The sequence below is a fragment of the Phodopus roborovskii genome, unplaced genomic scaffold (assembly GCF_943737965.1).
Source record: "Phodopus roborovskii unplaced genomic scaffold, PHOROB, whole genome shotgun sequence".
Taxonomy (NCBI): Eukaryota; Metazoa; Chordata; class Mammalia; order Rodentia; family Cricetidae; genus Phodopus; species Phodopus roborovskii.
The window spans coordinates 30239481-30264114 of record NW_026125052.1 but is presented as its reverse complement, the minus strand read 5'-3'; the positions used below and the strand labels follow the sequence as shown (position 1 = coordinate 30264114).

Genomic DNA, 24634 nt, shown 5'->3' with positions numbered 1-24634 from the left:
GTCACTCATGCCCACAAGAGAGGACCTTGTCCTTCCTGGTGTCTGGTTCCTCTGTGTCCCAGCTCTGCTCTTGCCCTTCTGCCCGTATGCTAAGCCTGGTTTTCATGCCCCATGTGTCCTTCACCCCCAGGGATGTGATGTGACTCCAGAGAGTGAGAACCTTACCCTGTCGTCGTCAGGGGCTGCTGACCAGTCATCTTGCACAGGGACTCCCCTGTCTTCTACCATCTCCTCCCCAGAAGGTACCTGAGGGGTCAGGATGAGGGGGAGGCTGCCCTCGCCTCCCTCACCGGGTCCACAGCCCCGCTGTGACTTCCTTTGGAGATGGGACCGGTGGAGCTGGTGACTGGGCCGGGGGACTCTTGCTCACCTTCCTGCATGATGAGTTTCTCCCCACACGACAGCTGGGGCACAGCCTTGGCCCTCGGGTCTCAGAGCAGTCTTGGAAGGCCTTCACTCTGAACCTTTTTCTGGGGAGGGCAATATATGTTTTTTTCCATAAATTTTTTTTATTAGTTTATTTCTTACATTCCAATCCCAGTGCCCCCACCCCTCCTCATCCGCCCCTCAGAGAGGGTGAGGCCTCTCCTAGGAAGTCTACTAAGTCTGTCCATCATCTCGTTGATGCAGGACGAAGGCTCCTCCCCACCCCACACCCCTGTGTCTAGGCTGAGCAAGTGTCTCTCCATATACAATGGGCTCCACTGTTCAGTGTGTGCATTGGTGTTAGGTCTTGGACCCACTGCCAGTGACCTCATATACTGTCCCAGCTGAACCATTGTCACCTGTATTAAGGGAGTCTGGTTCAGTCTTGTGCAGGTTCCCCATCTGTCAGACCTGAGTCAGGAATCTCTCATAGCTGGGTCAGCTGATGCTATGGGTTTCCCCATCACGGTCCTGACTCCTTTGTTCATATTTTTGCTCCTCCCTCACTTCGATTGCATTCAAGGATCTTGGCCCATTGGTCAGTTGTGGATTTCTGCATCTGCTTCCATCTGTTTCGAGAAGAGGGTTCTAGCTTCTCTGGGATTGTGGATTATAGGCTGGGTGATGTGTGGCTTTTGTACACCTCTCTTTGTGGCCTAGTACACAGCTCCTTAGTAATCATGGTCCCCTCCCCCTCCCCTAACTTCTGTCTCCACAGACCCTGCTAGCAGCAGCCTGGCCCAGTCAGTCATGTCCATGGCACCCTCCCAGATCAGCACTGACACAGTGTCCTCCATGTCTGGCTCCTACATTGCCCCTGGAACAGAAGAAGACGGAGAGGCCCTGCCCTCCCCCCTAGCTGCCAGCAGGGCTACCTCTGGAGAGGTAAGGGAAGAATCCTCCATCTGCCCCGCCCTCTGCTTCACACATGGGTTCCAGGCAGCTTCCTAAACATCCAGGCGCTGGCAGGGTGCAGCGGGGAGCATGGCACTCCCTTAGGCCTGGCTTCTGCACACCACAGACATTGTGCTGAGGAAATCTTGGGCTGGGGTTTGCTGTCCTAAGAGCTTAACTGGAGAGCCTATGATGATCGTACCCGTGGGGTTTGTTGCTCTTTTACAGGGGACACCAGCAGAGTCCCCAGACAGCAATTTTGCTGGCCTTGCAGCTGGAGAACAGGATGCAGAGGTAACCTGGATGGCAGACAGTGGCACCCTTTCCCACAGCCAGTTTCTCTAGCTGTTGGTGGTGGCAGGGAATGGCTGTGGCAGAGGAATTCTGGAGAGGCCTTCCCGGGTAGCATGCCTGGGTCATTTAGAAGGGGGGTGTGGGCAGAGGTGAGAGAAGCCTCCAACTCTGGTCTGGGACACTGTCCTGTTACCAGGAGACTCTGGTTCTAGTATGATCCACAGAGACTGAGTGAGTTCAAGAGGAACCTACCCATGCCAGACTCTGACAGGCCTCAGGAATATGCCTGCTGTCATGGAGTTAGTCTGTTTACTGGAGCCACTGGGTTTCAGACGCTCCCCACGGGATACACAGACACCTGTCCCGAGTGAAATTTCTTCTTGCCACTTGTCTCCATACCCCATTCAGGAGCCCCGTGCAGAGGCAGACAGAATTACAGCTATTGGTGACGGTGCAGAGTGTGCTGTGCACTTGTCCCCGAGCAGCCCAGGGCTCACTATTGCTGACAGGGGCCCTTTCAGGCAGGTAGTAACTGGCCCCAAAGAGTTTTTGAAAGCTTTATGACCACATGATTTGCTTTTATATTTTGTCTCATTTGCTGGTTTGAGACAGGGCTTAACTATGTATACCCACAAAGAATTTAGGCTGGCCTAGAATTTGCTATGGTAGACCAAGCTGGCCATACAGCTGGCCTTACAGGGCACACTGACAGGTGACCTCCCTGCCTCTGTCTTCCAAGTTCTGGGATTGCAGGCATGTGCCCATATCCAGCTTTGATTTGCTTTTTTATGAAACCTTATTTCTACTTTAGTGTCAGGTAAGCTATGACAAGGGTATTCCTGACAACCAACCTGTCTAAGCATTGCCTGGCCACGGTGGGAAGCATGTGTGAGGGTGTAGACCATGGAAATAATTGCTACAGGGATGGCTTGTCTTTGCTTGGCTCCTCTGACTTCTTGGTAGACTCATGGGGCTTTCCTTCTGTCCTAGGGAAATGACATCATAGAGGAAGAGGATGGATCACCCGTGCAAGAAGACGGTAAAACCCTGGCTGTCTCACATTGCTTCCCTGGGTATTTGCTAAGGGGTGAAGAAAGGGGAACTATCGTGACTTAGTGGCTGGCAGTGCTCAGCTTTGTGACTGTTGGGGCTGGGTATCTTGATGGCATCGTGTAAGCAGGATATCGGTGACCTTAGTGACACCCTCAGCTCCTCCTTGAACTCAGAATCCACGGGATCGGGGTGAATGCTGCAGAAGACACTGCACCTTTTGTGCCCATACCTGCTGCCTGTGGCAGCTCTCCAGCTGGCACCCCAAGTGGAGCAGAGTTTCTTTTCCCCAGGAGAGGCAGGACTCCTGTAGCTGCTCTGGTTTTGCTTTAGTAGTGAACATCTAGGAGGGTGTGACTAAGGAAGCATGGGCGTCCCGGCTGGGCTCACCTAGGCAGCACTGTAGCCTCTGGTTTGGTCTTCAGTGAGGCTGGAGAAGAAGGCCTGCCCTGCAGGGCAAGGAAGGAGGAAGAGGAGGTGGTTAGAGAAGTCACCATACCTATCCCGGAAGCCAGGCTCCTTCCTCTGCTTCTGAGCATGTGTGCCATGGCCTGGATGCAGTTGTCCAGCAGATGCCCTCCTAGTTGCTTCTGCTTTAGTGCGGGCCATTGCTTCAGGCATGTCAGGGCTGCATGTGGACTTGGCAGCTCCCACTGGCAAGAGGCTCAAAGATAGGGGTCTCAAGGCTGGCCTCTCTCATTCCTGCACATCTGCCCAGGGCTCGAAGCTTTACTGCCTCTGAAGATCACTTCAGAGCCCAAGCTTTCTTCTAAGAAGCCCAGGGTGGCCAGGTTATTGCCACCCAGGTCTTCACAGTGTACATAGAGGGCTTTCCTCCTCTCCTTTTTCTGAGAAAGAAAGCAGGAACTCAAAAGAAAAAAAAAAATCAAGTTTCCTTCACCTTCCCACATGACTGCAGTCTTCTGGACAGTTACTGAAAACATACTCAAAGTAACAACTTCAGTCCCCCAAGAGAGTATAACATAATTTTGTGAACAGTCATTCTGATGCAGCATGCAAAATCGTGGGACCAAGGCTGTGAGTTGTTTATGCATATGATTCTGTAGACCCTTTGGTCTTAAGCATACTCCGCTGGTGCCTGAGATCCACAGGCCTGTGCAGGGAACTCTCTTGTGGCTGTCTCCAGCTTCTGTGAGCCATAGTGCTGTCATCAGGCGGGCCAGGGTGCAGCTGCCCTCCACAGTGGTCTGTGGGACCTGTCTGGCAGCACCCTGCAGATATCAGACTTACAGGGGAACATCAACTAGAAAGGGACAGCCTGAGGACATAAGCCAGGGTGCTGTGAGAACCCGGACATGCCCACACAACTCGGTTTTTTTTTTGTCCACTCTTAACTCACCTGATTTGTCGTCTTTTTTTTTTTTTTTTTTTTTTTTGACACATGATTTTATTTTTTTTTTTTTTTTCCCTTTTTCTTTTTGTCTCCATCCTTAAGACTTTTCTTTTAAGGACAGCAAAGTAGAGAAAACATAGCCAGCCCTTGTCTAACCGCATTAACTCCGTTACAGGCCAGAGGACTTGCGCATTTCTAGGCATGGAGTGTGACAATAACAATGACCTTGACATGGCAAGCGTGAAAGCACTGGACAATAAGCTGTGCGCTGAGGTCTGCTTACCCGGTGAGTGGCAGTCTGCTGAACATGAATGACGGGAGACATCTCTTTGCTCATCCCTGCTCCGCCCCCCCCCCCACGGTTCACCTGCCTCCTGTGCTGCAGCTCTAGCTAGGAAGGCCAGGGTGTGCTTAGGTGCTGGAGACCGCCTGCCAAGAGGAGGCAAGGAGGCCCCAGGAAGCCTTGGGCTTTACACAAAGAGCAGCTCCTGCAGTACCCTGATGAGAAAAAAAGGCAAAAAATCCCCTGCTTCCACCTTACTGTTTGGTCAGCGCAGTCTTAGACACACCATGTCAGGTGGACTGTCCTGTGTTCATCCTCAGGGAGTCCCGGCAGTCAGACACCTCCCCATGGAGACCTTGGAAGGGAGAACTGCTCTTTTAGAATTGAAACCCTAGCTCTTCAAGGGACACACATTTGAGGATCCCAAAGAAATCTAAAAGCACCCTGTAGGCCAATGAATGGCTTTCTGATCCAGGGAGCTTTATGTCTCCAGTGATCACACATGCAAGCCTTGAATCCCAAATGAGAAGCCAGAGGGCAGGAGACTTGGTTCTCTGAGGCCCCAGCTTCTCGGCATGCCCCTGTCTCCTTTCTTGATTTCAAGGCCAGTCACACTGGCACACGCCTGTAATCCCAGACTGCGGAAACAGAGGCAGCCAGATCACTGCAAGCTACAGATGAGGAGCTAAATAGAAAGACCTAGTTCCCTCCCTCTGCAGTAAAGTAAAGCCAGGTGGTGGTGGCACATGCCTTTAACCACAGCACTTGGAGGAAGCAGGGGGTGGATCTCTGAGTTTGAGGCCAGCCTGGTCTACAGACCAAGTTCCAATACAACCAAAGGCTACACAGAGAAACCATCTTAAAAACCAAAATAAAAAGACTCAGAGAGTTGAGCACTAGCTTCAGTGTGGCCACCCAGCAGCATCACAACCCACTCCCAAGAGCCTGGCCTGGGCCAGATGCTCCCTCCTGGTTCAGCACAGAGCCTCCCTTCACACTGCCCTTTGTAACCCCCCTCCCCACGCCCACGGATCACTCCCCACCCCCACCCCTGGATCACCCAGGGGAAACCTGCTTCAGCTACAGAACAGCCACTCCTGGGTCCAGTGCTTTGCTCGCTCAGCGAGGTAGCTGAAGTTGTTAAGTCACAGAGCCTTCTGTGGCTGCCACTGTCCTTGAGCCTGTGCCAGACATGGTCCCAGCAGGCCCTGGCCCCGTGCGAGCCTGTGGCAGGGGAAGCCAGTTGCTCAGGAGAGACTTTCTCCAGCTTTTCCAAGGGCACTTCGGTGATTCTGTTTAGTTTGTCCTGAAGAGTCTGCCCAGGTCACAGTTTTCCGTGAGACCTGAGAGACAGCGTCAGATCACCTGCTTCTCCAGCACAGGCCCCAGGCACACTCCCTTCCCGCCCAAGCAAGGCGGAGGACGGTGATCCATATGGCCACCTGCCCGGTAAAGCCTGGCCTGGAGCTGCTGGAGACCAGGCACACTCACCCTGCCTTCCCACTCTTGGCCTCGCTCGCTCGCTTCCATCCGTCCATTTATGTTCCGTGTCTTTATCCAGTGTAGGCCTGTCTGTCTGGTTTGCTCATCTTTTAACTCATTTATGTTCTCTGACTTGTGTGAGAGTTCATGTTCACTCTGTGCCAGCACTGTCCTGCCTCTGCTCAGCCCGACAGCAAGCTTACTGGTGCATACGCTCCAAGGGCTCTTGCTTAGGGCTCTAGACAAGCTTCCAGTTCCTAATTGGCAAGGGCCTATGCTCAATACACTACAGAGTTTTAGAGGAAGGAATCTTCATTTCTGTTCGACAAAGACAGGCATGCTTCCATGGCAAGGACTATGGGATAGGCATCCTTGGTTGGTCATAGGGTGAGGATGGTGGTGCCTGTGTCTAACTTTGCTGGTGTCTCTGGTGGCTTTCTGCCGGCCAGCCTCTCCTCAAGGGCTTCTACACTGAGCCCTGCTTTTGGTAGAGGGAGCTGCTGTCACTGTTGGAGCCCATGGTGCCATGGAGATGAAGCTTGTTCTTTCTGCTTCCTCCTCTGCAAGCCTTCCTCCCAACAACCTGCTTGTCAATGTGTCTTCAGTTATGGGGAGAGGTGCGGTATGGACAGAAGAGCCCAAAAAGGAAGCAAGCAGCCATGGCTTCCTTATGGTAAAGTCAAGAGCCAGCCATTTTGAGATTAAATGGGGTTCTCGGTTTGGCCAAACATGGAATCAGTCACCTGCGGCACTCAGGAGCGACACTTGTGCAAACAGCACTGAAGTGTATCCGTAGTCCACGGGCTCCTGCAGGGAAGAGACACATCCCCTCTGCTGCTTCTGCCAGACCACACAGACAGCACAGCAAATGTGCCAGGTGCGGGGTCAAAGCCAGGAAAGTGCGTGTGCCCACTCTCATCCCCCGAGGCCACAGGCTAGCTTGCTCCTCACTGTTCTTGAGTGTTTTCCCCATAAGAGTCTTCCCACAGGCCCTGCCCTGCTTGAATCTGTTTCCCTCTTCAAACCGGTGCCGCCCCTCATGGAGGGTGTGGGGGTCACTTCTGCCAGGAAACCACCCTCACCAGGATTTTGAGGGCCTTAGAGGGTGCCTGCCCCCCCCCTGCTCTTCTCCCCTAAGAAGCTTCCCGGCCTTCAAAGGCCCCAGCACAGAGGGTAGATCTCTGGTCCCTCGCATGACTCCTGAAGGTGGAAAGGGGGCTGTGATAGGAACTCAGCTGCATGACCGTGTGAAGTCAGTGGCTTCCAAGAATGTAACATGGGTGGCAGGAGAGTGATGTGGGGTAGTGAACACTCTCAGAAGGCTCTGGGCGATATGAGTGATGGAAAAGGGAAAGGATAATGGTTTTTGGTGAAAATGCAAGTTTTACATGACTGAATAACATAGAAGTGGGCCTATGCAGTAAAACCATCTACATACATACATGCATACAGTTCAATTTACTCCTCTTTCTTCAAGCCTCATAATGTAAAATTAAAATTAAGATGTGGTCATGCACACCTTTCATCCCGGCACGAGGAAGGCAGAGACAGGCAGATCTTCTAGATCTTCTATGAGTTTGAGGCCGGCCTGGTCTTCAATCATCTAAAGCTCCATGCCAGCGAGATCCTGTCTTTTAATTTTAATTATATATACAGTGTTCTGCCTGAATGTGTGCCTGCAGGCCAGAAGAGGGCACCAGACCTCATTATAGATGGTTGTGAGCTACCATGTGGTTGCTGGGAATTGAACTCAGGACCTTGGAAAGAGCAGTCAGTGAGTGCTCTTAACCTCTGAGCCATCTCCTCTGCCAGACCCTGTCTTTTAAAAAGATGCTTTGGGAATATTCGCAGTAGCAGGCTCTGAGGGAAAATGGCCCTTAAATTTAATCAACATATTAGTAGTGACAGCAGAGAGAGCTATGCCAAGTGTCCCTAAATCAGCTGGCCTCTGGAGGTCTCATCTTCCTTTCACTTAGGACTCCCCGAAAGGAAGCTAGATGGAAAAGCACAATTGCCCTCCCCCTGGAGGGAGTTCAAGTCTCCCAAGCTCCACTTTCTTGCCAGAAGGCCTGGATTCAGCCACATGAGGAGGCACACTCACTGGGACGTCCCCGTGGAATCCAGGCTGTACTCTGAGTAGGCAGCAGAAGCCGGGATGCTGTGGACCCTGTGGGTCCTTCCAGGCGAAGGATGGATGTGTCATTCTCTCGCCATATCCCTTCACTACACATGGTCCATCTGCACCCCAGCCTGCTCTACTGACGAGGTCTCCTAGGGTGGCAGATGTTGCTTAAGGACGTCTGTGAGTTTGGTCAGGACAGCCTCGGGCCCAGTGTCATCGGTGCTGGCAGCAGTGACCATGGTGACCGTGATGTGGTCCTGCTGTTTTACTTGTGTGTGCCTGTGTGTCTTCTCTCATGTTTACCATTTGCTTTTGGTCTCTCCTACTGAACAGCCGCAGCTCCGGAGTCCTGCCCCATAAACATTGAGGAATAGGTATGACATCTACCAGATTATATAATTGAACAAACCACTCACTGGATCTGGGTTCCTAACTGGGCATTCTTTGCCCTGGTACTCTTCCCTCCACTCAGTGCCTCCTACCGAGGGGCAGAAGCATCCTTGACTCATGCTCCAAGGAGCAAAGAGCCCATGGGCAGTTTTGGTGTGAAAGCCCTTCCCCCGCCTTTCCTGAGTCCCCACTGTGGTCTGTCACTATGGCCCCAGGAGAGATTTCCACACCAGTACACTTATGAAGAACAAGCAATTGAAAACTGCTTCATCTTAGCATGCATGCCATTAAATGGCTTTATGTCTTGAGCTTGCTGAATCTGAGGCTGACCGGCCATTTGTAAGTTGGTCTCAGGACAACACTATTGAGTTAACTGACCTCAATTACTGACAAAGCCCCATCCCCCATACCCTGCTAGAGCCACACCCTTTTGAGCTCTGGCATGCAATGTGTATAAACCATGGTTCCTGCAGAAGCCTGTCTAACAGCCCATGAGATGAAGTACCTTTCCTAAACATGCCAAGCTTGGAAAGAGTTAGGTGCTGCCTGTCATTGTATAAGGAACACACTAGCTCTTCTAGAGAGAATGGAACAGAGAGCTAACTTGCCAGCTAGACGACAGCCAGGGGGACCTAGGAACCACAGAAGGGTCCCCCAAACCATGCTGGTACATTTCTGAGGCAGGCACACTGTTGACGTACTTACACGTGGACTCATGCAGGCCTCACAGCAAACTTGTGAGGGCCGCACTCACCGTGTTGGCCGTATGAGAAAGCCAAGGCCCTAAGTAAGATGACCTGGGAAGATCGGGCCTCTGGTACCTGTGAGTTAGGGGCAGATGTGGTGAGCAAACACAGGTGTTTGTGGGCTGCATCAGAGCACGAGGCATCGAGGTGGCAGGGATGAGTTTCCACTGTGAGTGCAGAGGTAGCCAGGGGCTGGGAGAAGTACGTGGGATAAATAGCATCTGGGAACCCCAGGTGCTCAGGTGAGGAAGAGGTCAGACATGTGGAGGAAGGGCTCTGACGGCCACATTTGTCCCACCCAAGGCTCCTCTTCCCTGGCCAGTCCCTTCCTTCCCACGGCAAACACAGACGCTGTAGGTCAGGAGTGAGGAAGCAGCTTGGCTCAGCCTCGTGACATAGGCAAAGTCCAGAACCAAGTACTTAACATGCAAAATGGACGCTAGGTAAGTGATGACAGACACCCACAGTGTCCGCCTGTCCATAGGTCACATGCAGTGACTACTTAGGGAGGAACAGCCCTGGCACATGACAGCGCCCTGTCAGGAGTGGCCCGCACACTCAGGAGTTTCAGGTCATACACACCCTGCTGGATTCTGTGTTGACTCATGTACTGCCCTGCTGCAGGCACCGTGTAGACTTGGTCTGAGGGATGGTTCCCATAACCTTTGATTTTCTTCTCTAGGTACATGGCAGCATGATAACATAGTCAGCCGTCTCAGTACCCAGTGCCGGCACTCATCATCTAGCAGCCTGGAGGACCCTGAAGACGACAGTCCTTGTGGATGGGACCCTTTGGCTGTCTGAGGGCACCTGCACCTGGGCCCCCTCCTGTCCCTGCATTCCATCTGTCCTCACTGGACCACGGGCCTTCTGGGCATCTTCAATAAGACACGTGGACTTTATACTCACATGGAGGCAGGATGTGGGGAGCAACCTCATCTGTGGCAGCCATGATGCTTACCCTCTCAGAAAGAACCGGAAGTGAACTGTAACACAGCAGCCAAGCCCAGCCAGCCTGGTTGTTTCTTTAGCCTTTCCTCCTCTGAGGAGAGACCAAAAAGACTTGGGGAGTTGGCAACTTTGTTACAGACAGGTTCTGGTCTCTGGCACCTCATGACCAATTAGAAACCTAACTTGGAGTGTGGTCAGGGTTGGCTCCATGAGGGAGGCCACCTGCACTCTGGCCTTCCAGACCACCAGGAGCTCCTGTCTCAAGCCTATGAAGTCGGGAGGGTGACTGAAAGCCAGATCTGCTGACAGAGCGGGTCTCCTGTGTCTCCTGCTTAGGATGGTCACTCTTGCAAGGCCTTGTCCTCCTCAGGTGCAGTCAGGAAGGCCTGCTGGGTCACACCCCCACCCCCTACCGGGTACAGTGCTAGGGCTGAGTGCTACCATAGCCCATCTCACTACAGCCTTTGAGAGGGAGTCTCAAACACAACTACCCTCTCTCTACCCCCTTTTAACAGCTGAAAAACTAAACTAAGAGCATGGGAACACCAAGGAAGTGTCGAAGCTCTGAGCCAAGCTGGATCACCTGGGGACCAAAGGATTAGAAACCCCCCCCTCCCCTAGTGTATTTATTCCTCCCCTGTCTTTCAGGTCTTGACGGGTGAGAGGGGCAGACCTCCATGGGCTCGCCAGAGCTTAGAGATCCCTCCAGTCAGCACTCACAGCCACGGCGGAAGCTGGCCAGAAATTGTGGGGTGTCCCACCATTTCATCTCAGTGGATCTCTCTCATGTGGCTCTTAAACAGATGCCAGTCTACTGGCTTCTGGAAAAGGCAGTTGTTCAGTGGAACATGAGATGGCTGGGGGTCAAGATTACAAACAGTTACTTATGAGCGGGATATGAGGAGCTTTACACTTGGCAAGTGTGGCCCTACAAAAGCTTTCCAAAAACCAGCAGTGCCCAGGATCCTGGGGGTGGGATGCGGTGGAGAACTTGGCTTCAAACTTGCTGTGAAGCTGGGGATGACCTTGAACTTCTGACTTTCCTGCCAGGACTGCCCAAGCATTAGGGTTACAGCCCTGTACCATGATGCACCTCTCCTGTACCTTTTTTGTGGGAATCACACCCTGGAGGGAGCCTGAAGTGTGGTAAACTGAGTCTGAGAGCCCACGTGCACCATTTCTGACCACCCTGTGGACTCAGCCATTCCCAGCCCCACTTGATGTCCTTTCTGTCCCCTAGCATTCACACTTGAGGGCGGAGCAAAATCCACACTTCCTCAAAGAATGAAGCGGAGGCAACAGGGAAGTTCCCCTAGCCCGGGGTGGGTGGTGCACACAGACCCACCCCCTCCCCAGGCAGGCAGGCGGGTGGGCAGGAGGTAAGCGGTATTCACAGTGTGGTGTGACCTGGAAGACGGGGGTAGCTGAGATGAAGGAAATGCAGGTAAACAGTAGCCACAGTGGCCAGGAACACCCCCCCCCCAGCAAGAGCCCAGTTGGCCTAAGCCCCATAATCTAGTTCCTAGGCTAGAGCACCCATCACTGCCCCTCACTCTGTACTTTAGTTCTTGGCAAGCAGAAATAGCCCATCCACAGAGGCCGACCTCCATCAGCTGCCACACTCAACCCAGTCTGTCATTTGGAAACAGTCCCCATCCCCATGCCAGGACTGACCACGAGTAGGGTGGGGGCCTTTTCCTGGAGGGCCTTTGGCTCCTCACCACACTACCACTGGTACCACTCCATGCTCTGGGTACTGTAGTGGCCTGGGTTTCCCTTGACTTTACCTGATTTCATACCGCCAGAGTTTATTACCCACCCTCGCCCCCGCGGCATCTTCTGGACGTAGACACTAAGCCATGTATCTCGCTGGGGCGCTAGTCCTGCCCACCTGGTGTTGGCATGCTGGTTGCTCACTTTGTCTTAGGGCCCGCACACCTGGTGTGTGTGTGTGTGCGCGCGCGCGAGCTGTTTGTGCTGTCTGTGTGCCCTTCACTCTCCTGGAGTACACTAGTTGGCACACTACAGTGGGGACATCAAAATGCAATATTTATGGATTGCTGCATGATTCTTAAAAGTGAATAAAGCTGTTTACAAGGGAAGGGAGCTGCTACCTACACAGTGAGTTCATTTGAGAACGTTTCTGCCAGTGGCTGGGCGCTCCCCAGTGTTCTCCCTCAAGGATCAGGGAGGAGGAATGGGCGAGGCATGCTCTTGGACACCAGACAGAAATTTCTGCATGGTCTGGATACAAGCAAGGCCTCTAGCCCAATTCCCTAGCCGAGCCCTATCTGCCCCTGCAGTCGCCTTAAACCGGAGAACTTCCAATTCTGCAGTTCCTTAATAATTAAAGACCCGCAAAGCTGGTGACAGCAGGGAAGGCGAAGGCCCAGGTCCCTGTACTTCTTAGTTTCCGCCACTTAACCAGTTCCTGGCTAAATTAGCACAACAAATAACCTCTCCGAGAGGATCTGGCAGGCCGTGGCTTTCCCGATTTTACCCACTGGCTCTGCTTCCTAGGCTGTCTGGGAGGAAAGGCACCTCGTCAAATGCCCCTGGAATGCCAGCTTCCGGGAACTTGAGCAGGGTGAGTGGGCGAGCTGCTTACCCGGAGACGCTGGGTTACCCTACCCGCCTCGGTGTGTCTGCGAGCTGTGTGGCCGTTTCTGCGGATATAAGCGACAGGTGGCATCAGAGAGTCACACTTGCCTGCGGGCGCCAGAGAAGACACCCGGGGGCCAGGGAAAGTCCTCAGACACCAAACAAAGGCCACTGGCAGCCCAGTGAGGGGAGACTGCAAGGACCTGGCTCCCCAGACTTGGTCTCCAGAATCCGGGGCTCGGTCCCCGCAGCGGTCATACCCGACGCGTGGGGGAGGGGCGCCCGGGGCCTCGGGCGGAAGCCGAGCGCCCGCCGTGCGACCCAGCGCGGGGCTGCCGGGCGGGAAAGCACAGAGCCGGGTCGCGGTGGCGGGTAGGGGGGCTGGGTGGCGCGGGAGAGGGCGGCAGAACGAGGGAGTTCCAGAGAGTTGCCGCCAGAGGAGCAGCAAGGGCCCGCGGTCTCCTTGGAAACATGTTGGCCAATGAGAGCAGCGGAAGCTGTTTATAGGGGCGGAGCGTCGCCATGGCAGCAGGAGAAGCCTTCCGAGCGTCTACTTAATGCCGGTCCCCGGGCCGTCGGCGCTCACAGAAGCGCCGTCGGGCGAGGGGGGGCGACGAGGGGCACCAGCAGAGCCCTCGAGCTGGGGACAGAGAGCCGCGGGAGGTGGGAGGAACTTCTTCCAGAACCTTCCTCTGGCCCGGCTCCTCTCTGAGCCAGGTAAGGGGCTGGGAGGGCCGTGGGCCACGGAATGGGAGGGCGTCAGGATCTGGGGGCTAGCCATTCCATCGGTCGCCCACGAAAGTGGCGGGGCCAGTGACCGAATCCGAGGCGTTTAGGGGAGATCGCTGCCTGCCTCTCCATAACTCGGCCCCGTGTCCTTCCTTTCCCGGGACCCTTCATCCTCCTACCCCTGTCCAAGGATCAGACGACCGCCCCAGCCTTAGGCGCACCATCGCACTGCCTTCCTGGACCACTGGGGCTGGGATCTTTGGAAGGAAGTTAGACTGGGCCTCCCTGCCCTCTTCCCTCGTTGGGGCCGCTGGGCCCTCGAAGGGGTCAGACCAGAGCTCTGTGTTCCCGTGACCTCGAGTCAGGCTTGGAGGACGAATGTGAAGGGTCTCACCCCGGGGTAGGCAAGAGTGCTCAGCTGCGCGTCGCTCCCGCAGGCCCCACATTCGTGTTCGGAGGAGGCGACCCCCCGGGTCGCGGAATGGAAGTGAGTGTTCTGGAGGCTGTGTAACTGGAGCCTCCGGGACCAGCGGGCCGGAGAACGCGGCGGGCCACCCGGCTCAGCCCGTGGATGCTGACCGCCCCCTCGGAGAGACCCCGCAGACATGGCGGAGAGCTGGCTGCGCCTCTGCGGAGCAGGGCCCGGGGAGGAGGCCGGGCCGGAGGGCGGCATGGAGGAGCCGGACGCCCTGGATGACAGCCTGACCAGCCTGCAGTGGTTACAGGAATTCTCCATCCTCAACGCCAAGGCCCCCACTCTGCCCCCGGGGGGCACCGACCCCCACGGTTACCACCAAGTGCCGGGCTCGGTGGCGCCCGGGTCACCCCTGGCGGCAGACCCTGCCTGCCTTGGGCAGCCGCACACACCCGGCAAGCCCACGTCGTCCTGCACATCTCGAAGCGCTCCCCCAGGGCTGCAGGCCCCGCCCCCCGACGACGTGGACTATGCCACCAACCCGCATGTGAAGCCACCTTACTCGTACGCCACTCTTATCTGCATGGCCATGCAGGCCAGCAAGGCCACCAAGATCACTCTGTCGGCCATCTACAAGTGGATCACCGACAACTTCTGCTACTTTCGCCATGCGGATCCCACCTGGCAGGTAGGGAGGAAGGGCCGGAGGCCGCTCCTTCCTTACTCCCTGATCTGGCTCTTGGCCAGCGCTGCATACCAGATCCACAAGCCCAAGGAGGCACCTGGATTTGAGGTCGGGCCACTCCTGAGAGGGCCCTGTCAAGTTCTGGAGCCAGGGCTTTTGGGGGCAGACGTTGAAGTTTTAGGAGAAGAGGGATCCGAAGGGCACATTGGTCCTGTAGCCCAGGGTAGCCTCCTATGAGGGTGACACTACTAGGAACAGTCTTGTCCCACGTCCCAGAATCCTAGACACCGTTCTGCCCAAGGATGGTTTGTCAGAACTGGACTCAAAATGGAACCGAGGTGGCCTTCCTACCAGGTTCTGCGCCCTGCCTCCGCCTTTGGTCCAGAGGGTAGGGAGAGATGAGCAGTGGCGAATATCAGTTGTCCAGGTGGAGGGGTCGTGGGGTCATCCTGAAGCCACTGACCCAGCTTCCCACCTCAACTCCTCCCCAGTTTCCTGCCTCCACCCCACCCCCCAGCCTCCCTTGGGGGCAATTACCTGAGCCAGTTGCTTTCCACAGGGGCGCTGCTGCTGCTACAATGGCTTCAGGTTCCAAGTCTCTGGAACCTGGCACAGAGCAGCCAGTGGGCCCGGGCTGTCATGTAAACATCCCAGCCTTGCTGGCCAGAGGGCCACTCACTGTCCATCTACCTGCCCAGCTAGCCTACCCTGGGCCCCTGGACACGGGCATGATGTGAGCAGAACTAAGCAGCCACACATGAACACGGCATGGAGTCCACACTGCTCTGAATGTCTTCCAATATCAGGGTCCAGGTGGTGGAGACAGAGGCCTCAGGTGGCCCAGTCTTCACTGAAGCACCTGCGGAGGCAGGGTGCAGGATCGAAGTCCTGAGGCATCCCAAATGGCCCTAACCCTGGGTCAGGAGACCCCCCCATCCTCTCCCTACTCAAGGCCTGTGCCAACTCAGGCCCCGGGAATGAGCCTTCTGCACTTGGCTGGGTAATAATCAACTGAGGTTTGGGTGGGAAGAGAAGACCATGGGGGGTGAAGGCCTAGGCCAGCAGCTGGCTCAACAAACAAGGAGTCACTAAATCTCCCACCACACACACACATGCGCGTGCGCGCGCGCGCGCGCGCACACACACACACACACACACACAGTCCCTCCTCACCCCTCCCTTAACCCACCCACTTCACAAACAGTGGGAACCAGCCAGGCAGAGGGAGATAGCAGTCCAGGCCGTGGGGGAGCTCAGGGCTTTGGCCAGGACCTGCAAGCAGCAGGGGGAGGGAGGGAGGGAGGGTGACAGGGGGTGGCACTGAGAACCACCCTGTGGCTCGGAGCTCGGATGACTGAGCAGGCAGATATCCCGGCAACAGAGAACAAAAGCCCCCCCGACCCCCCCCTCCACTGCGGGCTCCTCATGCCCTGTGGCTGGTGTCCCAGAGTCCCAGAGCTACAGCTGCCTGCCTGGTCGGGGCATCGGGTTGATGCGCCCCTCCCCGGTCAGAGAGGAGATGCCGGGCGGGCGGGCGCGTACGGGAGCGAGCGGAGCGGGAGCGCCCGGGGCCACCCCACCGCCGCGGTGCCGCTCCCCTGATCCTCCGTGCTCTCTCTCTCTCTCTCTCTCTCTCTCTCTCGCTGCATCCAGAACTCCATCCGCCACAACCTGTCCCTGAACAAGTGCTTCATCAAGGTGCCTCGAGAGAAGGACGAGCCCGGCAAGGGAGGCTTCTGGCGCATTGACCCCCAGTATGCAGAGCGCCTGCTCAGTGGGGCCTTCAAGAAGCGGAGGCTGCCCCCAGTCCACATCCACCCTGCCTTCGCCCGCCAGGCCTCCCAGGAACGCAGCACGGCCCCCTGGGGTGGGCCTCTGGCCGTGAACACCGAGGCCCAGCAGCTGTTGCGGGAGTTTGAGGAGGCCACAGGGGAGGGGGGCTGGGGCACAGGAGAGGGCAGGCTGGGGCATAAGCGAAAGCAGCCGCTGCCCAAGAGGGTGGCCAAAGCCCTGAGGCCTCCTAGCACATTGCTGCTGACCCAGGAGGAGCAGGGTGAGCTGGAACCCCTGAAAGGCAACTTTGACTGGGAGGCCATCTTTGAGGCTGGCACTCTGGGTGACGAGCTGAGCTCGCTGGGGGCCTTGGAGCTCAGCCCCCCGCTGAGCCCCACCTCGCACGGAGGTGTGGACCTTACTGTCCATGGCCGACACATGGATTGCCCTGCCACCTGGGGACCTCCAGCGGAGCAGGCTGCTGACAGCCTGGACTTCGATGAGACCTTTCTGGCCACGTCCTTCCTCCAGCATCCCTGGGATGAGAGCGGCGGCAGTGGCTGCCTGCCCCCAGAGCCCCTCTTCGAAGCAGGCGATGCCACCCTGGCCGCTGACCTGCAGGACTGGGCCAGTGTGGGTGCCTTCTTGTAAGAGGTCAGGCCCCACCCCATCTCCGGACAGTGCCCAAGTCGGGGCCCAGAACTGCCTCCCAAGATAGGCCCGTGGACATCTCAGCACCCAGGCAGAGACTGGGCCAGGTCTCTGAAGGCTGGCTCCCTGAGGCCGCGCTGCTGCCAGCTGGGGATGTCCTCATATCCAAGCCCAGAAGACTGGGAAACGGGGGCCAGGACCAAAAGTGCTGCCTCCCCCTCAGCAACTCCCATACACACAGTGTTTCTTTGACCCTTGTCCCCCCCAAGCCCAAGAACTGGCAAAGGCGTGGCCTCTACACTGTCACAGGAGCGGGAAGGGCCCTGCCAGGCCAGGGAGGAACTGAGCAGGGCCTTTCTCAAAGCTTCCCCGGGTGGGCCTCTACCCAGAGAAAGTTCCCAGGTACAACAAATGCTAATTAGATGACAGCAAATTAACCCCCTGGAGGCCCCTCCTGCTAGAGCTTCCCCAGGGGCCCTGGCAGCCTTGGCTAGGGAGAGCGGTGGCAGAAGACGGGTAATGGACCCGGGAGGAGGTAGAAGTAGGGAGCGGGCAGCAAGGTGGCCTCTGTGGCCTCTGGGCCTTTTCCCTGGCCCATCACTGGCAGAGAGGAGGCTGCAAACCTTTGAGGCTGACTTGAGGCTGAGAGCAACAGGAAGTTGGGGTTGGGGTGGTTGGGGCACGGGCAGCCACGTTGCTAGGTGGGGGGGGGGACTAATATAGCGAGAATAGTTATAGGAAGACTTAACTGGGAGGGAATGCCCAGCTGGTTGGGGACACTGGGACCAGGAAGGGGACAGCCCTATGCCCCTGTCTGCACTGGGGGGGACCAGATGTTGCTCCACCCTGACCCCTGGGACTGGGATACATATCTACCCTCCACGTGGGGCAATTTAACCTTTTTCATGTAAAGTTCTTTACAATAATTTTTTTTTCAAAATAAAATTTTTAAAAATCTGAACGTGATCACCATCCCAGCTTTGTTTGGGAGCCAAATGTGGTAGCTCGTGTGGGGGAGGGGTCTCCCCTCAGCCTAGGTCCCCAGGGAGGAAAGGGCCAGGGGTGGCTCAGGAGCCTTTGCACCCCACATCTCAGTACCTCCATCTGCACAATGGGAGAGTCAGGCCTGCAAGCCCAGAGGGACCAAAGACTTGGAGGAGGTTGGCCCCACCTCACCCCAAGGACTCACAAAGGCTCAAGCCATCCCCCGCTACGAGGGCCTGCCCAGGCTCGCCTGCCTGAGAGTCCCAGGACTGCTTCCAGCACTACCCTCCCTCAGCCCTTTCCTGGAGGGACAGGCTGTGAGGCCAGAGGCCCACATCACCAGACCCAGCCTGATTCAGGCTCGGGGAGGCAGGAGGCCACCTTAAAATGCGGTTCAGCGCTGAGACTTGCGGCCCCCTCAACTGTGAAGGTACGGGTTTCCAGAGTTGTGAGGCACAGGGTGTGTGTGTCTGGATGGCCCCGAGGCCACCACCCCTTTCAATCCCCTCCAGACCACCAGCTCTTCCCTCATCCCAACGTAGCACCCCCCCCCCCGTGAGCAGCTGCCTGGAACACGGGTGCACACGCAGGAACACATACAGAGAACACGGCCCGTGCTGTGCAGAGCAGTGCTGCCCAGCCTCCACACACCCCTCCTTCCCCTCGCCCCTTGTCCCTCAGTCCTTGAGTCTGGCCTGAGGCCAGCCTGGCATTCCCCGGCAAAACACGTTGCTTTCATTTGCTAATTATTCCAAATATTTCACAGGGCTCACACACAGCAGGGCAGGGGGCCTCAGAGCCCATCCCCTTCACCCGGCACAGTAGGGGCTGCCCCCGCCCCGCACCACCAAAGCGTCCGTCTCTCTCCACCACCTACCCTACCCCCCCCATAGACCACAGCACCAACCGAAAGAACAAAGGCAGCCCCCTCCTCCTCCACTAGCCTCTCAGATCAGCCTTTAGCCCTGGCCTAGGTGGGCACACCCTGCGTGGATAGTGGGGCGAGTTACCGCCTGCCCCGGGCCTATGCTGAAAAGAGAGGCAATGCCTGGGGCAAGCAGAGCCACCCCCTGGATGGGTACAAGGCCAACGGCTAAAGGATGCGGGGCAGAAAGAGGCGTGCCCTTGGCTGTGCTTGACATTCATCCAGGAATCCTTGAAAATTCTGATGCCCAGGCTGCACTCTGGACCAATCAGACCAGAATCTTCAACGGGACCCGACTTAGATTTTCTTTTAAATCCACCCATACTTGTACTGTGAGGGTTTGCTTTGGGGGTGGGGATGGGGCGGCAGTCGCCCTGCCTTCCCCTAGAGCAAGACTGCGGACATCTTCCTCTACTGCTCTCTGCCTTCTTACCTTGAGACAGAGCCTGTCATGGAACCGCAGGCTCACTGTTTTGGCCAGGCCAGTGGCATCGAGTTCTTGGGCAGTGTACCCGTCCCCCTCCCCCAGGTCTGGAGTTCCAGGCTCCTGCAGGGATGCCCAGCTTTTGCCATGGGCACTTTTGTTGCTGTTGTTTAAGCTTTATTTTCTGTGTATCGGTGTAAAGGAATCAGATTCCCTGGAACTTGAGTTTCAGACAGTTGTGAGCTGCCGTGTGGGTCCCGGAACTGAACCCCAGGTCCTCTGGGAGAACAGCTCGCCGCCTTAACTGCTGAGCCATCTCTCCAGCCCGTCTTTTGTTTGTTTGTTTGTTTTTGTTTTGAATTCGGGGTTTCTCTGTTAAACAGCCCTGGCCTGGCTGGCCTGGAACTCACTTTGTAGACCAGGCTGGCCTCAAACTCACAGAGCTCTGTCTGCCTCTGCCTCCCCTCCCAAGTGCGGTACCACCCCCACCCCTACTGAACCCCCCTATTTTTAAGTATTAGGGGAAAGCCCCTTCGCAAAGCAAGGCCTCTCTGCCCCCCAGACTTCCAGCCTTTGGGGCCTGTCTTTCGTCCTCCCACTACCAGCTGGGAATATGACAGGCAGTGCAGAAGACGGGATACGAGATCTGAGCTTGGGAGCCTCCCACTCTTGGCCCTGAGTGCTTGACGTTCTATAGGACAGGACACCTTGGGGTCCTGTGTGACAGTCCTCAGGGAGAGCCCCATGCCATTTCTAGTGTTCTGAAGCAACGGAGCTGGGCACCCTGCAGGGTTGAGCCAGATCCCCACCCCCCCACCCCGGGGGCGGGAAGGAGTCAGGTGCTGCTCCATCCTTGGCTGAGGCCCAAAAGGAAACAGGTGTGTATGGGCTCCAGCAGGGGTGGAGGCAGCCTGGGGCAGGCCTGGGCCTGTCCTGTGGGGAGCGGAAGGGCGTCGTGGTTAACAATGGGATAGGACGGCAGCCCAGGCCCCCAGACACATTCTTGTGTGAGGAGAAGGAAAACAGGAGAAGATGGTGGGAAGGGGAAGGGACTTTGGGAGGCCACCCATGCCAGGACTGTGCTAAGCAGTGTGAGCGTCGGCTCAGCAGGAGATGAAGTACACAGAAGCCCTTGGCGGGGGAGGGGGACCGCACGGCGGCCTTCCTCCCGGGGGACGTGTGACCTTGTCCTTTTTCTTCTCTCGGGTGAGGCAGGCCACAGCCACCTGGACAGGCGGGCAAGCCGGGGCCTGAATGTTCCCTGTGTTCTGTGCGTCAGGAGCAGGCAGAGACTCTTCCGAAGGACAGTGCCCCCCACCCCAAGCCAAGGAGCTAGGCAGCGATCAGAGATGCAAAGGAGGCCTTCCCTGCTGTCCTGGGTGGGAGGTCCCAGGTCCCACCTGCTCTTCTGGGAGGTCTGGGACCCTACATTCTTTACCCGGAGGTAGCTCCGCTGAACTCTGGGGAAAGCAGGCCCCGCCGCCCCCCCATGGGCCCCACACAGCCCGCTGCTGCCACTCCATCGGCCTACCCATGCCCCTGCCCCTACAAGGCCCCCACCCTGAACGTGCCTGATCTCCTCTGATCTTCGGAGCTAGGCAGGGTTAGTACCTGGATGGGAACTTTAGGCTTAGCCAGGTGTGGTGATTCACACCTGAGGCAGGAGGATCTCTGTGAGTTCGAGGACAGCCTGGTCTACACAGTGAGCTCCAGGACAGCCAGGGCTATGTAGAGAGACCCTGTTTCAGAACCAAACAACAGGAAAACCTAAACGGGCAGCCTCCCTCCCAGCACCGCCTTTTGCCCAGGATTAAGCTGGGACCAGGGAGTTGCCCAGTGTTCTCTCCTTGCCCAGCTCCCCCCATGGGCTCTAACTGTGGCCTTGCTCCCTTCTGCCCTTTCCCCACACCGGTTTCCTCCAACTGGCCTTAAGCTAATAGTGCCTGAGATGAACTGGGTGAGGAGGTGGGTCTCAGACCCTGTCTGAGTTAGTTCCAAGTCCTGTTCCTGTCTATAACAGCAGTCCTGTGTCAGGCAACTGGCCCAGACTGCCTAGCCCTGCACTGAAAGCTGAATAGTGAACACATGAATGAATGAATGAATGAATGAATGAATGGTTGGGGTGATAAACAGCAAAGAAGCCTTAGCAAAATGCTTTTGGTAAGGACGAGGGATTTCCGGGACATAGGCTGAGGACATCCCCAAAACTTCGGAAGCTGTGGCTTGACCCAAGGGTGCAGAGAGTCTGGAGCCAGAGCGTCCAGGCTCAGGGGAGTTTGGAAGCTAGGCAGCACTGCCTTGTCACAGAAGAGACGGGAGACGTGCTCATGGACCCTGCACATGTATGTGGGTTCCTTCATTAAGTGCAGGCCTGAGTGTTGACTGAGGCCACCACGCCCAGGATCTGTGAAGGACATGAGCCAGCCGAGGAGGGAGGAAGGGTCATGACATGGGAAGACCTGGTCCGCTAGGGAGTGAGAATCACAGGGGGCCGAGGACTGGTGTGTGGGGACAGCACCCAGGGCCTCTCCGTCAGCACGCGGCCAGGACACAGCGGTGCCCAACTCAGCTGCCCCAGTTAGCCTACTCCACTGTACCAGCTTCTGGGCCTGACGAGGCTTCCGGGCTGGCACTCCTGGGCTCCTGGGTGTGCCGGCCGGCTAGTTTTTATATCAGCTTGACAGTCTAGGGTCATTTTGGAAGAGGGGTCCTCAAGAAAAAAAAAATGTTCCCACCAGTTGGCCCATAGGCAAACCTGTAGTACATTGTCTTAGTTGATTGACATATGAGGGCCCAGCCACAGTGCAGTGGTTGTCAACCTTGGGTCAGGACCCCTTTGGGGAGGTCGAAGGACCCTTTCACAGGGGTCTGCTAAGACTATCAGAAAACCGCTTTTTACTTTATGACTCATAACAGTAGCAAAATTATAGTTATGAAGAAGCAGCGAAAATGCTTTTAAGGTTGGGGTCACCACAGCATGAGGGACTGTGTTAAAGGGCACAGCATCAGGAAGGCTGGGAACCGCTGCCACGGTGGGTGATGCCATCCCTGGGCAGGTGACCCTGGAGCGTAGAAGAAAGCAGGCTGAGCAAGACAGGAGGGTTAAGCCCGTGAGCAGACCCTCCATGGCCTCTGCTTCCGTTCCAGCCTCCAGGTTCCCGCCCTGTCGTCCTGGATTTCGTAAACTGTAAGCTGAAATAAACCCTTTCCTACCTAAGTTGCCTTCGGTCATAGAGTTTCACCACAGCAATAAGTCAGACATCGGGTGGCCATGCCTATGAGGCCACATCCCATACTAAGGGCAGGGAAGATGTGGTGTTTGGCTTAGGATTAGCCCTGGCTGTTATTTGCCTAACATGCATGAAGCTTCTATGAGTTTGATCCCCAGGACACATAAAGAAGATTGGGTGGCCTACACATGTAACCCTAACAGTTAGAGGTAGGAACTGGAGGGTCAAAAGTTCATGGCCACCTGGGGGCTACATAAGCCCTTCTCCTCAATCAATCAAGCAATCAAGCAATCAATTTAGTTTGAGGCCAGCCTGGTCTACAGAGCAAGTTCCAGGACAGTCAGGGCTGCCACATAGAGAAACCCTGTCTCAAAAGACAAAGAAAAAACAAAAACAAAACAAAAGTAATAAAAGAGTAGCTCTGGTTTGATAGGGACTGCCTGGGAGGCTGGAATGGGGTGGGGTGGGCAGGACAGACAGATGGACTTCACACACACACACACACACACACACACACACACACACACACACACACTGGGTTGTTTTTGTTTTGGGTTTCTGTTTTTTTATTTTTTGAGGGAGTAAGGCATTAAGGTGGGTTCAGCTGGAAAGCAAGGGAGGAGGAAACTAGCAGGGCCCTACCCCTCCCTCCCTCCCTTCCTCCCTCCCGCTGGACCCATGAAGAGAGTGGCAACCCCATCCCTTCCCAAATGTCCAAGCTCAAAAGCTCCGTGGGCTCTTCTGAAGGAGGAGCTTGTGAGACAGTTGGATAGAGTGGGGAGGGTTGGGGGGACAGGCAGAGGGCACAGGGACACCCAGGACAGCCCCAGGACAGGGTGTCTTGTGAAGGAGAGTAATTTTATTGGGTCACCCCTAACTCTGGTGTGTGGTGGCCCCTGGGGCTGGCAGTGGGTCATAGTTGACTGATGCCAACCAAAACCAGTGTGTTGTCCACTTGCCTGTGTGGTTCCTCCCAGACCTTTCTCAACAGGAAATCCAACCCCTGGAAATTGGTTAATGCTGGAACTGGGCTGGGTCTCACCTTGCCTGTACTAGGCCCCGGACTCTAATCCCCAGCACCTCAAAAATCTGGCGTGATTGTGCAGGTGTGTAATCCTAACACTCCAGAGGTTAACACCAGGGAGATCAGGAAATTAAAGCTCTCCTTGGCCACATAGTATGGTAGAGACCCTGTCTCAAAAGAAAAGAAAAAATTATATGAGTTAAGTAAGACAGAGCCAGGTGATATTGACCCTGGTGTGTCCTGCGGTGTCCCTCACGTTACTCAGAGCAGAGACCTGAAGGAGGCGGATCCAGGGCCCAGACAACTCATAGAAACCATAATGGGTTTAAAAAAAAACGAAAAAACACAGAGCATCTTCTAGAATTGCGACCAGGGAGCATGGTTGAAACGTTGGAAGGGCCTCTACTAGGCAAAGGGCCGGAAGTGGCCAGGCCAGGGCCGGAAGTGGCCAGGCCAGGAGAAGGACCCAGCATCGCAGGCTCAGGTGGGGAGACATTGCTGCCCCGTGCCTGGCACAGCCACTCTGCCCACTGCCCGAGGGTGTCACTGGGCCCAGCACTGCTGAGTGACCAGCGTGGGGCCAGCAGGAAGTCAGCCTTGCTCTGGAGGTCCTTGTGGCCTTCCATGGGACAATTTCCTTTCACAGAAACAGAGGCGGGAGGAGACTGGGTACCAGTCCCCAGGTCAGGCCTGTGGGGAGAAACCGTAGAGTAGCCTTAGCGGGACAGGCCTAAGGGAAGGCTTTTGGAAGGGGAGGGTTGGAGAGTGTTTGGCTAGAGGAAAGAAGGTGTCCATGGTAGGACAGGACGGTCGTGAGGTACTGCAGGGGCCAGGCACTCTGAGCATCTCAGAGGGGTAGGAGGAGTGAAGATGAAGGTGTGAGATGAATCCACTCTGGTAGACAGCAGGGCAGTGGGAGCTAAGGGTGTGAGGGTAGGGAAAGTCCAGGGGGAGACAGGGAGGGGTCAGAACACCAGGGGGTCTGGCCAGGCCTGGGCACCTCCCTCCAGCTGTCCAGAGGCAGATGGCTTGCAAGTCAGGCTAGGGACACAGCTACAGAGAGGAAGGCTGGGATCCTGCGTGCTGGACCTATGGGTCAGCCACTCAGCAGGCCAGCTGTTTCGTTATACAACTGTGCTCCCCCAGGATGGTCCACACAGAACCGTCCCATTCAGCAGTGATGGGAGCCTGTGCCCCGGAT

General features: G+C 56.1%; 2 protein-coding genes across 2 annotated transcripts in view; both read left to right on the top strand.

Annotated features, from left to right (window-relative positions):
• The window catches only part of Rnf157 (ring finger protein 157), a 70969-nt gene extending 58875 nt beyond the window's left edge, over window positions 1-12094 (top strand). Inside the window, 6 exon segments of the mRNA XM_051181029.1 lie at window positions 131-242; window positions 1145-1311; window positions 1549-1614; window positions 2605-2653; window positions 4194-4304; window positions 9724-12094. Coding sequence (XP_051036986.1) covers window positions 131-242; window positions 1145-1311; window positions 1549-1614; window positions 2605-2653; window positions 4194-4304; window positions 9724-9845 — 627 coding nt within the window. The 3' untranslated portion in view covers window positions 9846-12094.
• A 905-nt stretch (window positions 12095-12999) lies between these two features.
• Window positions 13000-17536, top strand: Foxj1 (forkhead box J1). Its single transcript, XM_051181019.1, has 3 exons — window positions 13000-13310; window positions 13760-14425; window positions 16076-17536. Exons 2-3 carry the CDS (start codon window positions 13928-13930, stop codon window positions 16844-16846), a joined length of 1269 nt encoding a protein of 422 aa, XP_051036976.1. The 5' UTR covers window positions 13000-13310; window positions 13760-13927; the 3' UTR covers window positions 16847-17536.
• The last annotated feature ends 7098 nt before the right edge of the window (window positions 17537-24634 follow it).

Excerpts from the sequence above, each read along its gene's own strand:
- Foxj1 (XM_051181019.1), top strand. The coding sequence starts at position 13,928 with ATGGCGGAGAGCTGGCTGCGCCTCTGCGGAGCAGGGCCCGGGGAGGAG. Across the intron at positions 14,426-16,075 it reads ATGCGGATCCCACCTGGCAG|AACTCCATCCGCCACAACCT; the intron begins GTAGGGAGGAAG and ends CGCTGCATCCAG.